Here is a 15,112-nt window from a genome sequence, read left to right as displayed (position 1 = left end):
ACCTTATCCCAATTGCCTTAAACATCTGGGGCCATCTCCAGTCATCCTGATATATATCTTGCCACTGGAGCCAGATGGCTCTAGAGGGGAGAGTGAGGCTGGTGACTTTGCACAGTCCTGCCTCACGTAAATCCAATTCATTGCAAGTCATGACATCACCTTGATGTCATGGTCCTCTTAAGAATGAAGAACAACAAGCTCTATAACTATTATCTTATCACTTATCATAAATTACTAAACAGATAAACCACAGAAAGAGTATCCCAATAGAGAAGAGGGACTCAGATTCTCCCAGAAAATACTTTCTTGGTGCAGGTGACTTTTTGATTTTTCACTTTCACTGCCTCCCAATGCCCAGAAGCAAAGTGGTCTGCCTCATGTATTGGATTAACTCATTGAAAATCATGATTGATTATTTTTTAAATCATCTAAAAAGGCAGGCAGGGAATCTCTCACTGATTTTTCAGAACAGGATATTGGATTACATTTATAAAAAGGGATGTATGCACACAGGCACAAAATATGTGTGTCTAGGCAGATAGAGTATACTAGAACCAGGAGTAGTGGAAGGGGAATATTCAATCAATCAAAAAGTATTTTTTAAGGCCCTGTGCTAGATGCTAGGTATACAGTACAAAGAGTGAAACAATCCTTCATCACAATGAGTTTATATTCCAGGTTGATAGTCACTTGGGACAAATGTGTGTAGGAGGACGAGGGGGGCTTAAAGAAGGACAGTTTTCAATATAACTTTTTTTATAAATGCCCATATTTAAGAGGCAGCTTGGGATTGTGACTCTCTTTGCTGTTCAGCCATCTAGTCATGTCTGACTCTTTGGGACCCTGTGGACCATATCACACAGTACTGTCCATGGGGTTCTCTTGGCAAAGATACTGGAGTGCTTTGCTATTTCCTTCTCCAATGGATTAAAGCAAACAGAGGTTAAGTGAATTGCCCAAGGTCACACAACTAGTGAGCGACTGAGGTCAGATTTGAACTCGGGTCTTATTGACTTCAGGCCTAGCACTCTACCCACTGAGTCACGTAGCTCATTAATATCATGGCTCTCTAGGGATTTAGAGTGGACCCCAAATTCTGCATCTGACACTCTGTGGCCCAAGACAAGTCACTTAACCTCATCGTGCCTCATGCACTCCTCAGTTGTCTACCAAGTCATAGAGGTGTTTAGGGAGGACTAGTACCTCTAAACCAGGCTGAGGGTAATCAATAGGTCTCAATCCCATCGGTGAGCTAGGGGGGAATCTACACCAAGCACGTGAAGACTTCCCCCAGGGGAATGGGTAGATGAGAACAATTTGTTCCAAGGTGGCTGAAGCAGGTTTGCAGAGTACTTAGAGCTTGGTCAGATGTTGAAGACAACAAGGCCTTCCACTGCTTCCCAAGCCATTACCAGTCATCCTGACTTTTGTTTTGCCACTGGAGTTCAATGACTTGGGAAGAAAGAATGAATCCAGATCATGCATGAGTCAAGATGTCACTCCTTGATGTCATTGGTCTTTTTCAAAAACGAAGGACGAACAACTAAGTCATAACTGTCTCGTGACTTTAATTGGTAGAAGGAATTCCCTATGCTGATAAAATCACGGATTCTTTAAGTTATTGAGTTACCCATTTATAAGGCCATAAAATTTCTGTTGGGCATGTTGAGATTTACTCAATACCAAGTAAGTCAAGTTGAACTTGACAGTGAAGTTTTGAATTCACAAATAAATGCAATTTTCAGACTTTTCCTAGGGTTCACAAATGGCTATGTCTGACAAACATACTGTACCTACTATGACATTCTATCATAGGCTGTGTATTCAATCTTATGTGACTACTGTTGTCTGTCCCAAGATTGTAAACTTAGGCAAAAATATAAAGCTATTTATCACTCAGGTGTATATATGCTATGATGACACATATGCAAATGCCTTCTCTGAGGTTATCTTTTATATATTTTGTATTTATTTAGTATATAATTATATATGAACATATTGTTTCTTCCCTTGAAGTGTATTAGTCAGTATACATTTTAAGGACATATATACCATTATTGGTGGGACAGAACACTATGAACTGAAGGACAATGTAGTATAGTGGAAAGAGCAACTTAGAGTCAAGGGTCCCGAGTTTTTCTGACTTTTCTGCTTCCTACCTTTTGTGTCTTTGGGCAAGCCAATTTCTATATCTATAAAATGAGAAGACTGGATTAGATCATCCCAACATCTTTTACAGTTCTAAATCCTATTCACCTAATCTTTTTTTTTTTGAGAATCCTAAAAAATTTTCTACCTACAAAGCCATGTAAAAACATTCAAAACCCCTTTCTGTATGCATGTCTGTCTCTCTCTCCCTCCCTTTTTGACTCTCTGTCTTTGTCTATCTTTCTCTCTCTAACTTTTTCCCAAATGAATGAAAACTTATTTGGGTGTCTCAACTGACTTTAATAAAAATCTTATTTTTAGTGGTATCTTCTGTTTTGACATTATTTTCCTTCCTGAATGTCTTGCTCCTTACCCAGTGAGCCATTGCTTGTTACAAAGTTTTTTTTTTTTTGAGGCAATTAGGGGGTTAAGTGACTTGCCCAAGGTTACACAGCTAGTAAGTGTCAAGTGTCTGGCCAGATTTGAACTCAGGTCCTCCTGACTCCAGGACTGGTGCTCTATCTACTGTGTCACCTAACTGCCCCCCATTACAAAGATTTCAAAAGAGAAAAAGAAAAGGCACTGAACTCACTTTTACCTTCCAGGTTCTTCTGTATCATTAGGACAAATCTTAAATTTCTACCCTGGAAATTGTCCTGTGCCATGTAGTCTGAAAGCTTACCTAAAGGATGACCATTATCAAGCACTACTGATGATATATTGTCTTTATAGACAGGGTGTACAGAATATTTATTATACCATGGTAATGTTGAGTTCAGATGCCAAACCAAAGTATTCTTCCATCTAATTCATGAAACAGCAGGTGGTGCTAAGATACAGAATTTGCCAAACCTAAAGACCAGTTCAACAAAATTCAGTTCTCACAATGATGTTCCTATCTACTCCCCTCCTTACTTTACCTTCCTCCCTCCTGATTCCTATCTCCCACATGTGTTCTTGTGTATTCTATTTGACTCTGTGTTAAGGCACTATTCAATGTACTTCCTCCTTTTAGTATTGTGCATTTGAATAGAAATATATAGTAATTGTGCATGAATAGAAATATAGAGATGAATGCAAAGATATAAAGAGAATCAGAGAATTTAGGAAAGAGTAAACACCAGAGAGAAGTTTCTCTCTAGATGTGTGTGTATAGTTATAGTTAGATAGATAGTTATAGATAGATCTACATCTATCTATCTATCTATATTTTACATATGTGGATGAATGTGTATGTGTGTATGTGTGTATGGAGAGAGAGAGAGAGAGAGCACCAAGCTATGACTAATTTCATTTAAAAAAATGAAGAGGTTGGACTAAGTGATCTTTAAGGCATAGCTCTGAAGTTATCTGATTCCTGAAGTTATCTGATTCTGGGATCCAAATTCCAAAGAGGGGAAAAAATTTCACCTAGACTTTCTTTTATGTCAACGAGCTTCACTTCTCCACTTGGTGCCTACCAATCTACCTGGATAAGAGAGTCCAGAAAAAGATGGAGCCTGGGAGAAAAGGCCTTTATTTCTTGAACATTCTCTTCAACTTATCTTGTTCTACCATCTCATGTCAGCTTGCCCCCAGAATCTGGCAGGTTCCAAGCCAGTCACTGAGTCAGGAATACTCAGTCACAGTGGAACAGCTAGAGATGGGCTAGTTGCATAAAGTCTGGAAGAAAGGGAGGGGAAAAAGGAGGGGCAAGATTTTTCCCCTTAGGCAGGTGAGTAGAAGCGGCCTTCGGCCTTCGGTGGGCGCTCCCACTTTTCTACCTAGATATCTGTTTCTCCATAAATAAACGTCCCACCGCCTTCTGCATACAATATAAAAGCACCCTAGGGGCCTATCCCCAGGGACATTCCGGGAGGGGCAGTCATAAGGAGCAGGTGAGATCTCTGGCTGTCCAGTAGAGCGCAGGGCTGCCGCAGTCTTCGCATACAGTGGATGGGCGAGAGGGGAAAGGTGAAGGCAGCTAAAGGAAAAGCATCTCGGGTTTAGTTCTGTCCGGTGCCGACGCGCTAACCTGGGCTGAAGCAGGTGAGGTAGGAGGAGAGACCAGAACGAGGGTGGGGGCTGGGAGTGGCGCTGCTTTTGGAAGTAGGGTCCCCTGAGGGCGAGGACCCGTTCCAGGCTATTTTCTGGGGGCAGATCTCTGTGCTAACAGATTCTGGTCTGTCTCTTCCCGGGGTGGGGCACTGTGTTCTGCTTGGGGTTTGAGTTCATGGCTTCATCTAAGATTAGCGAGAGTGGGTAGGACGGTAACTTCTGTGTGCAGTCCTCTCCCCGGTAGTCCCCCCCCCCCCCGTCTTATCTCTTACCTCACCCCCGTACCCCTTGCGGTCTAGCTGACTCTTAGAAATTTCAGGACCCGGACAGCGCCTCGTTTGTCCAGAATGAGAAAGGGGACCCGCGCAAAAACTAGACCGAGCTCTCTTGGGGAGTGAGACTTAGCCTGCCAAAGTTCTGAGCCCCAGGTGCTGTCCCAGTCCCCCCATCCCATTTTGGGGGTGATGCCAATAGGATAAGGGAAAGAGGGGGAGGCTCCGGCTCTCTGGAGTCGGCTGCTGAGGACAGCGGTTAGTCAGGCTCTGGAACGGTCCTAATGGATGGTCACTTTCCCCGGTTACGTTCCTCTCCTCTTTCTCCCTCACTTCCCACCTCCCTCTCTCCTCTTCCAGGGAAATGGCAGCTTCTGGCAGGTTGGACCCGGAGCTGTCCGAGTACAGAAACTATGTGGTTTCGCGGCCCGTCTACAACGAGCCCTTCTTCCTGGAGCAGTACGAGCGACAGCTGCGGGAGCGCCAGACAGTCCGAGAGAAACTGGTCAAATGCTGCAGGTAGCCGGGCTGTCCGCACTATCACGGGCTAGGGGTGCCGCGCCTGAGCCAGGGTGGGGAGAGGGAGCTCTGAGCCCAGATCGCTGGATGACGTGAGCTAGGGAAGCCTCACCCGATGGGAGCTCTCTCAGGTGTGAGGCTAGCGGCAGGCACCCTCTCTCTCAGCCTTCCCCGGCCTAAACGTGCCGGCCTTTGGCCTTCCAGATAAAAGGGCCCCCTTCACGCTCGGTATTAGTTGAGCGTCGCGACCGCAGGCTAAGTCTTTTGTTTCCTGTTCTAAATTTCATTCCGCGTTCCATACCTCTAGCTGTTCCGGAAACTGGTCCTCAGGGACTTTCTACTCACACCTTTCCTGATTGTCCTCTCCAATCTGCCCCCTTTACCCGGCTCGCGGGTCTTCTCTCTTCCCAGCACCCATTCTTGCTGTTTCCCACCAACTGGGTTTTCATTTAAACAATGGTGTCTTTACCCTGGTTTTCATTCCTTTCTGAGGATCAAGCAAAGGTGGAAGGAGAGTTGAAGGCTGAGAGTTTTTAAAAGAAATCCATCCGGAGGGAGGGGTGTCACTAGGATAATCAACCACCTGACTGGGAAAGCTTGTGCCACCAAATCTGCTAAATTACTAGTTCCAGTAGTTATAGTCTATATCTATACTTTATAGTTTGAGAATTTAGGATCTAAATAATACTATATAATTAGAAAGTGGACATAGAACCACAGGAAGGGATTTGAGACGAGGCTATCCCGTCAAACCCGGAAACTCCAATCAATGAATTAAATCTTAAACATTCAATCCTCAGTCCAGTGGCATAAACAGAGAAAACTGAACTATTGCCAGATTTTAAAAGAAAAGGAATGTTGCAAGGGACCATAACATGGAAGTCACTTAGCTATTCATCAAGTTTGGAATCTTGTAAAAACTGGCACAAAGGGAGTGTTATGCCAAGATACACAAAAAGCATGTTTACTTCAAGGAAAAAAGTAGGCGCCTGGGTTAGAATTGTCAAAACTAATTTCCGATTAGTGAGACCACAACCTATTGTTTTTTTTTTTAAGAGTATTAAGAGGGAGGGGAGAAAAAAAGGCGGGGGGGGGGAGGGGGGGAAGAGTGAGCTATAGTGGGGAAGAGCACTGGCTTTGAAATCTCTCAACCCTAATTCAAATCCTGATCCTGTCACTTATCACTTGTGTGAATCTGGGCAAGTCATCTAACATTTGCAGGCCTCAGTTTTCTCATCTGTAAAATGAAGGGGAAGGACTGGTTTGCCTTTAGCGTCTTTCAGTTTAAATTCATGATCTCATGAAGGGATACTCACACCCTTGTTTTCTACTACTGTTCATTCTGTTGAACTAGGAGCTCTCTATCAGTTCTAACATTCCAGTCTATAATTCCATGACTGATATAGTTCTTGGCAAATGCATGATAAAAACTTCAATGATCAAAGTGAAGATGTGTTTTTATTGTTAAAAACACATTTTTCATAGAATTCAGGTTATCATTTCTTCCCCTAATTCATGGACTGTTTTTTTGCTCAATTAGGTTAGAAACCTGATGTTCTTGCTTTTTGGTAGTTGTTCCAGAAGAAAGACAATTCGGGTGCTGAAGTCCCTTTTCCCCATCTTGGAGTGGCTACCCAAATACCGAATAAAAGAATGGCTGCTTAGTGACTTAATTTCTGGTGTTAGCACTGGACTTGTGGCCACTTTACAAGGTAAGAGGGCATCAGATTGCCTTTCTAATGTTTGCTCTTAACAGTTTCCCAGAGATTCACATAATCACTATAACTCCATGTGTAGCAGCTAGGTGGCACTGGTTAGATAGAGCACCGAACCTGAAGTTGGTAGGATCTGAGTTCAAATCTCACCTCAGACACTTGATAGCTGTATGTCCCTGGGCAAGTTACTTAACTCCAATTGCCTTAAACCGGGGCCATCTCCAGTCATCCAGATTATCTATCTATCTATCTATCTATCTATCTATCTATCTATCTATCTATCTATCTATCTATCTATCTATCTATCTATCATCTATCTATCTATCTCTATCTATCTATCTGTCCATCCATTGGACCCACCTGGCTCTAAAGGGGAGAATGAGAATGATGACCTTGCACAACCTTTTTCCTTCACTTAAATCCAATTCACTGTAAGTCATGATATCACTCTGATATTGGGGTCCTCTTTGAGAATGAAGGACAAACAACAGCATTTTGCCCTTAGAGATCCTTATAAAAAAGAAAAAAAGACAAGCCTTTCTATTCATCCCTGGTGTTACACCACTACTGCACAGAATCTACTAGGTGAACACACAAAGCAAAGTTTTCAAAGCATGGGATACATTCTCTTATTTGAAGTTCACAACAAACCCATGAAGTATTTTCATTTAACCCCGTTTTACAAATAAGGAATCAGAGACTGCAGAAGTTAAGTGATTTACTTGAGGTCACACAGCTAGTAAATAATAGAGATGGTATTTGAACCTATTTCTCTGTCCAACCCTATTCCATTGTACCAGAGTGCCTCAGAATTTCCCACTGATTCTCTTTCCATCCCACTCCACCCCACCCCACCCTGATCTATTGCTAAATATACTTCACTTTACTACATATAAAGTCTATCCAATCAAGTTGTTTCTGAAAAGTGAACTTCTATAAAAACCAACCTTATTACCTACACTAACTTTCATTATAAATTTGAAGATGAAATCCCACACAGGGGGAAAATCATCTATTAGATGGGAAGACCTGTGTTATTATTTTAGTGAGGTGAAGGATAAAGATCCTCTGATTGCATGTATGAACACAGTTCTCACTTTCTCCTTTTCATAGATGTCCAATAGAACTAAGTTTGCAAGGTCACATTTTGTCCCCAGAGTTACTAAAAGAAAAATACTTTGAAAACCTCAAAAATGGAGATTCCATAGAAATGGAAATTGTTATTTTACCATATCCTAAAAATTCCATAAAGTCTGAGGGCTTCATGTCATATAACAACAACAACTTTCATTCTTGGACCAGTTTTGCAATTAAAATTTATTTAAATCAAATCTACATAGAATGGAGATCACTGCAAAATATTAGAATAGCAGTGTTAACCTGAAAGGAACAACATTGTTTTCCAGAGCTACTTTTCCTATTCCCCATGCTTTGGATTACTGAGCACTCTTTATTATGAATGATTTACAGATGGAATTTCCACACCATTTGATGTCATGGATTGCTAGATTTTTCTCCCTCACTTACCAAGTAGGAGTAGGGAATTAAGATAGAACAAAATTTTGCTGGCCCAACCAGTAAACTTTTTTTTTTTTTGCGGGGCAATTGGGGTTAAGTGACTTGCCCAGGGTCACACAGCTAGTAAGTGTTAAGTGTCTGAGGCTGGATTCGAACTCAGGTACTTCTGAATCCAGGGCCAGTGCTCTATCCACTGTGCCATCTAGCTGCCCCCAACCAGTAAACATTTAACTAAAAGATTAGATACATATGGAGGTACTCCAGATTCTGTACTGAGGCTCTGTGACACATAGACTTTCCAGGCCCATGCTTGAGAGTGTGAACTGGCCTGGGACTGTGCAAGGATCTCTAGAATTCTTAGAGTCATAGGGCTCATAGAATTTAAGCTAGAAAGGACCTTGTTCTTGGAGGCACATTTTTAACTCCTCTCATCTATATAAGGAGTTATTTTTATAGGCTCAGGAAACATTGTTGTTTTTCCTTTTTGCCTAGAGATAAACCTTTTTCCCCCTCTATAGGAAGGGGAAGGGAACTGTGTAAAAGTAATTGGGCTTATAGAAGATTGAGCTCAGCCACAAGTTTGTCCACATGCAAAACTGGTTTGACCATTTGAATTGAGTTAACTAATTAGTTCAAAGAATTGGTTCAACTCATTTACTAGTCTTAACTGCTTATCCAGTTAAATGACTGAAGTAATTATTTAGTTAGTCATTTGAATAGGTGGTGTATTTAAAGGCAGTCCATGTTTCAGCCAGGTTGGATTTTTTTTTTTAGTGAGGCATTTGGGGTTAAGTGACTTGCCCAGGGTCACACAGCTAGTAAGTGTTAAGTGTCTGAGGCCGGATTTGAACTCAGGTACTCCTGACTCCAGGGCCGGTGCTTTATCCTAGCTGCCCCTGGATTATTTTTAGTGATACAGCTGATAGAGGGCCATTCATGGAGTCAAGGGGAGGTGGGTTTAAATCCTACCTTTGACAGAGGCTCTGGAGTCAAAGCAACCTGGGTTCAAACCTTACCTCTGATGGTTAAGATCTGTACAGCCCCTCTAGGCCTCAGTTACCACATTCTTTAAAATGAGGAGGGTTAGACCAAGTAGCCTCTAAGCTCCTTTCCAGCTCTATATCTAGAATCCTATGAGCCCATATGTGTGTGTCTGTGTGTATCTATCTATCTATATCTATATCTGTGTGTCTATGACCAATTATTTAACTTCTTGGTGTCCTAGGCCACTAACATTCTAAGTTATAGAGGAGTTGCCAATCTGTAGCAGCGGAAGGAATTTCCATACAAGGAGTTTACCACCAATGAAATCACAGGTCTGGACCATATATCCAATATACACACAAGGTTTTATGTAGAATTAGCAGCTTAGGTTGGTTTAGTGAGACTTATGAGAAGGGGATGCCCATCAATTGGGGAATGACTAAACAAGCTGTGGTATATGATTGTGATGAAATACTATTGTGCTATAAGAAATGACCAGCAGGATGATTTCAGAAAAATCTGGAAAGATTTATATGAACTTATACAAAGTGAAGTAAGCAGAACTAAGAGAACATTGTACATTGTACACTGTAACAGTAATATTATACAATGATCAACTGTGAATGACAACTATTCTCAGCAATACAATGATTCAAGGCAATTCTGAAGGAATTTATGAAAAATGTTTCCATCTCAAGGGGAAGCACTGATGGAGTCTGACTATAGATCAAAGCATACTTTTTAAAAAACTTTATTTTTCTTGGGCTTTTGTTTATTTGTGTTTTCTTTCATAACGTGATTAATATGGAAATATGTTTTGCATGACTGCATATATATCACCTATATCATATTGCCTTCTCAATGAATGGTGAGGGGAAGGAGAGGGAGAGAATTTGGAACTCAAATTTTTAAGAAATGAATGTAAAAAATTGTTTTTACATGTAATTAGAAAAAAATATTAAAAGAGATTGGTGAGAGTGATTATTAGTAGAAAGCACTTTCTCAGGATATAAGATATAACACCAACTTTTAAGTTTGCAAATTAAACTGTTTTGGATGTACTTTCAGGTATGGCATATGCCCTACTGGCTGAAGTTCCTGTTGGCTATGGTCTTTACTCTGCTTTCTTTCCCATCTTGACGTATTTTGTCTTTGGAACATCAAGACACATCTCAGTGGGTAATTATGACTATATCTGTATATGTGTGTGTGTGTGTGTGTGTGTGTGTATTAGTTTAGCATAGACAAAAATACCTTGGAGAATTCTGGGGCCTTTCCTTTGGTTTCTCAGTTGATTTGGGGTTTTAGTGACAGTCAATTTGGTTATTTGTGTTGTTTCTATTTATGGGATAAACTGGTAATTCTTTGTTTTGGAAATGCAACACTCTTCTTGAAAGAAGTAATAGAACTTCCTGCTTCAATAGAAACTAATTAAGGAGACCTGGGAAAATTGAGAAAAAATTTCAAAATCTAGTAGTACTTTGGGGAGAAAAGACCACCCCTCATAAAATCGACATTTTAATTAGAAAATATATAAGATCTTAAATCTCTTACAAAAGCTAAGATGAAAAAGGAAAACCTTATAATGACTTTGAACTCATTGTTTCACCAGATTAACTTGAAATTCATTGATTCAACAAACTTTATTAAGTGCAGAGTACTGTGCTAGGCACTAGGGGAATTAGAAAAATTTTAAAAGATTTTGAAACAGGAATATAAAACAAACAAAAAAACCAGTGAAATCTATAATACACAGTATTCCATAAGTGCATTAGAGTTGTGAAGCCAAGTGTTATGTGAAGACTTAAGGGGAAAAAATCATTACTGATGGGCATTATGGAAAGCTTCATGAAAGAGGTAGGGTCTGAGTGAGGTATCTTCTGGTTCGTTAGGAGTTGTGGGAGAAGGGCTCTTGATGCACCGCCCCCTCCTGCCACCCCCCCCCCCCCCCCCCCCCCCCCCCCCGCCCCTGCCCCTAACCTGAGCCTCCAAATCCTGAGGCCCAGAGTTTGGCTGGCCTGCTCTACTTGCTCCTACAGCCCAGAGGCACAGATCAAGCTACCATTTATTGGAGTATCTGTGTATTTCTTCACTGTTTGGCATGTATAAACTGTGCTGCCCAAAAGGTTCCTACCTTTTTTACGTGTCACTGATGAAGTTTTTGATTGTTGTGCTGCTAACTCCATTTTCTCCTGTCATAAATGGTGTGGTTTTGAGATTTTGCATAATATTGGAATGTAGGGAGTGTTGTGTTATAGGGGAACTGCCTGTAAAGTCTGGAAAGTTAGAGTGGTGACATTGTCAAGCCCACAAAATTTGTGAAGGTCTTTGAATGCCAAGTAAAGGAGGTAAGAGAGAACCACTGAAGATTGTTGAGCATAGAGTGAAATAACTAGATCTTTTCATAATAAGAAAGATTGTTCTGACTGCAATATGAAGGATGAATTAGAGGGAATCAGGATGGAAGTGGGAAGACCTGACTGGAGGCTATTGCAATAATCCATGGGAACTCATGAGGACTTGAAGGAGATTGTTTCAGTGTACACAGAGAGAGAAGTGAACAGATGTGAGAAATGTGGAGTGGAAGCAGAGGGACTCTTGTTCAGCACCTAGTACAGTACTTGACATGCAGTAGGCACCGCATAAAAAAGCTTATTGATTGGTTGGTGAGTTGGTAACTGATTAGATATGAGAAGAGTCAAAGATGATCATAGGACTACAGCTTAAAGAGATGAGATAAACAGCAGCACAACAAGAAAAAACTGAAGTCATTGAGAAAATTAGTTTTAGGCAAAAAAAAATACACTTGATTTAGTACATGTTGATTTTGAGGTAATGGGGATCCATCCTCTAGCTGAAGAAGTGGTCTGGAGTTCAGAGGTGATGTTGCCACCATCTGAAATAAGTGGTAGCTAAATGAGATTGGAGAGAGAGAGAGAGAGAGAGAGAGAGAGAGAGAGAGAGAGAGAAAGAGAACTGAGGATAGAGTTTGGAGGAACACTCAATTTAAGGATAATTTCTCCCAAATAGAATGTAAATTCCTTGATAGCAGGAACTGTTTTGCTTTTGTATCATAGTTTTGAGCTGGAAAAGGCCTCAGAATATTAGGAAGAATATTTTTAGAATGTGCCATTTAAGCAAAGATCTCTTTCACCACATGGGAAGGAGTAGCAAAGTTTTGCCAAAACAATTTTTAAAGCTAGGTTTAGCTTTCTTCCCTGATGTAACTCAAAATAGTGTTCCTTCCTTCTTGCCCTAAATTTTTAATTTTCCTTTGAAAGAATGTTCTGTTAAAAAAAATATTAATGATGATCTTTAGCAATGCTACTTGGGTTCTCGCCAGCTTGCTGTACGTCATCACCTGAACAATTCTTTGGCAATCCAAATTCAATGTGTCCCAAATTAAACTCATCAACTTTCCCACTTTTCACTACTGAGCTTCTTGGTTTTATAAATGGCACCACCTTTCTTCCCAGTCATCCATATTAAAAATCTTGGAATTAGCCTTGGCTTTGCCCTCCACTCCCTTCCTCTTTCCCTGGGTCTATCTTTTATTTCTAATCATTTGCACGTGGCTCCTCCTTTGAAAGCCTTGTCTTACCAGCAATCTTAGCCTCACTTGATCATTGTGATTTGATGTCCCCGTGTGAGTGTAAATAACAATTATCACTGTTTTAGCCCAAAACCTTGAGGGTCTTCCCTCCCATACTGTTTTTGGGTTGGGTTTTTTTGCCTCTTTTCTTACCTACCCTTACTCATTGAATGGACCTTACCTCAGACAAACGGAAACCTGGGAAAGACCTTAGCTTAAAAAGGCCAAGGTCTCTCACTGCATCCTGGGCCATCTTCAGTCATCCTGATCTATATCTTGCCACTGGACCCAGAAGGCTCCGGAAGAGAGTGAGATTGCTGATTTTGCTTAGCCCTGCCTCATTTAAATCCAATTCACTTGCAAATTAAAACATCCAACTACAATCTATTACCTTCACCCTAGGTCTGGCCTTCTGTTATCTAAACTTTAACCTTCTCTTATCTACTTTTCATCCGATATTCCATTAGATCGTAAGCTTCTTTAGGGGAGGACTACCCTTTGCCTCTTTTTTTGTGCTTAGCACATAGTAGGCACTAAATAAATATTGATTGATTGATTTTCCCATCGCCAATCTCTTCTTTGGTGGTTCTGCCAGCTTAATCTTCAGGAAGCATTCATCTAACTATATCACTTCCTAATGCAAATACCGAAGTAAAAAAGAAATGGAGTCCAAATTCCTGAACCTGAATTATATGTTTAGAGCTAGGTTTGAGACCTTTTAGTCCAACCCCTTCACTTTACATTCAGAGGTCCAGAAAATGTGATTTGCCTAAAGCTATATTGCTGATATTTGAATCCTAGGTCCTCTAAAGGTATTACAATTACGGCTTTTTAAAATCTTATTTCCTACCAGTATCAAAAACGAAAGGGGTGAATTCACCACCAATGAAGTGGAAATTAAAGCAATAATTAAAAGCTATTTTTCCCAACTGTAGCCCAATAAATTTGACAATCTAAAGGAAATGGATGAATATTTACAAAAATAAAAATTGCCCAGATTAACAGAAGAGGAAATAAAAGACTTGAATAGCCCCATTTTAGAAAACGAAATTAAACAAGCCATCAATGTACTCCCTAAGAAAAAATCTCCAGGGCCAGATGAGTTATGAGTGCATTCTACCAAACATTTAAAGGACAATTAATTCCAATACCATATTTTTAATATATTATATATATATATACATATTTATATTATTTGGAAAAATAGGTGAAGAAGGAGTTCTACCAAATTCCTTTTATGACACAAATAAAGTGTTGATACCTAAACTAGGAAGAGCTAAACAGAGAAAGAAAATCATAGACTAATTTGTCTAATGAATATTAATGCAAAAATTTGAAATAAAATGTTAGCAAGGAGATTATAGCAATTTATCACCAGGATAATACAATTTGATCAGGTGGGATTTATACCAAGCATTTAGGGCTGGTTCAACATTAGGAAAACTATCAACATAATCAGCCACGTCAATAACAAAACTAACCAAAATCATATGATTATCTCAATAGATGCAGAGAAAGCATTTGACAAAATACAACACTCATTCCTATTAAAAACACTAGCGAGTATAGGAATAAATGGAGCTTTCCCTAAAATAATAAGCAGTATCTACCTAAAATCATCAGCAAACCTTATATGTAATGGGGATAAGTTAGAGAGGCATTCTCAATAAGATTGGGAATGAAAGGGGCAGCTAGGTGGAGCAGTGGATAAAGCACTGGCCATGGATTCAAGAGGACCTGAGTTCAAATTTGGCCTCACATACTTGACACTAGCTGTATAACCCTCATTGCCCCCAGCCAAAAAAAAAAAAATCGGGAGCAAAACAGGGATATCCATTATCACCTCTGTTATTGAACGTTATATTAGAAATGTTAGCTTTAGCAGTAAGTTATATTAGAAATGTTAGATTTAGCAGTAAGAGAAGAAAAAGGAATTGAAGGAATTAGAATAGGCAAGGGGGAAAAAAAACTATCAATCTTTGCAGCTGATATGATGGTATATTTAGAAAATCCTAGAGAATCAACTAAAAAACTACTTGAAACAATTAATAACTTTAGCAAACTTGTAGGATATAAAATAAATGCACATAAATCATCAGCATTTCTATAGGTAACCAACAAAGCCCTGAAGCAAGAGAAAAAGAAATTCCATTTAAAATAACTGTAGACAATATTAAATATCTGAGACTCTACCTGCCAAGACAAACCCAGAAACTATATGAACACAAATGATTTTCACACAGATAAAAATCTTATTTCCTATTAGCCAAATTGGCCTTTTTTTTCGTGCAGGACAATGAGGGTTAAGTGACTTGCCCAGAGTCACA

The 15,112-nt window shown here is 40.0% G+C and overlaps 1 protein-coding gene across 1 annotated transcript in view; it reads left to right on the top strand.

Moving 5' to 3' along the window:
- The first annotated feature begins 4,478 nt into the window (after window positions 1-4,478).
- The window catches only part of SLC26A4 (solute carrier family 26 member 4), a 64,569-nt gene continuing 53,935 nt past the window's right edge, over window positions 4,479-15,112 (top strand). The window contains exons 1-3 of the mRNA XM_043968040.1: window positions 4,479-4,976; window positions 6,549-6,688; window positions 10,262-10,372. Coding sequence (XP_043823975.1) covers window positions 4,822-4,976; window positions 6,549-6,688; window positions 10,262-10,372 — 406 coding nt within the window. The 5' untranslated portion in view covers window positions 4,479-4,821. The remainder of the gene's footprint in view (window positions 4,977-6,548; window positions 6,689-10,261; window positions 10,373-15,112) is intronic.

Source organism: Dromiciops gliroides, chromosome 5 (genome assembly GCF_019393635.1).
Source record: "Dromiciops gliroides isolate mDroGli1 chromosome 5, mDroGli1.pri, whole genome shotgun sequence".
NCBI lineage: Eukaryota > Metazoa > Chordata > Mammalia > Microbiotheria > Microbiotheriidae > Dromiciops > Dromiciops gliroides.
The sequence above is the reverse complement of the archived record's forward strand: the minus strand, read 5'-3'. Positions and strand labels throughout refer to the sequence as shown.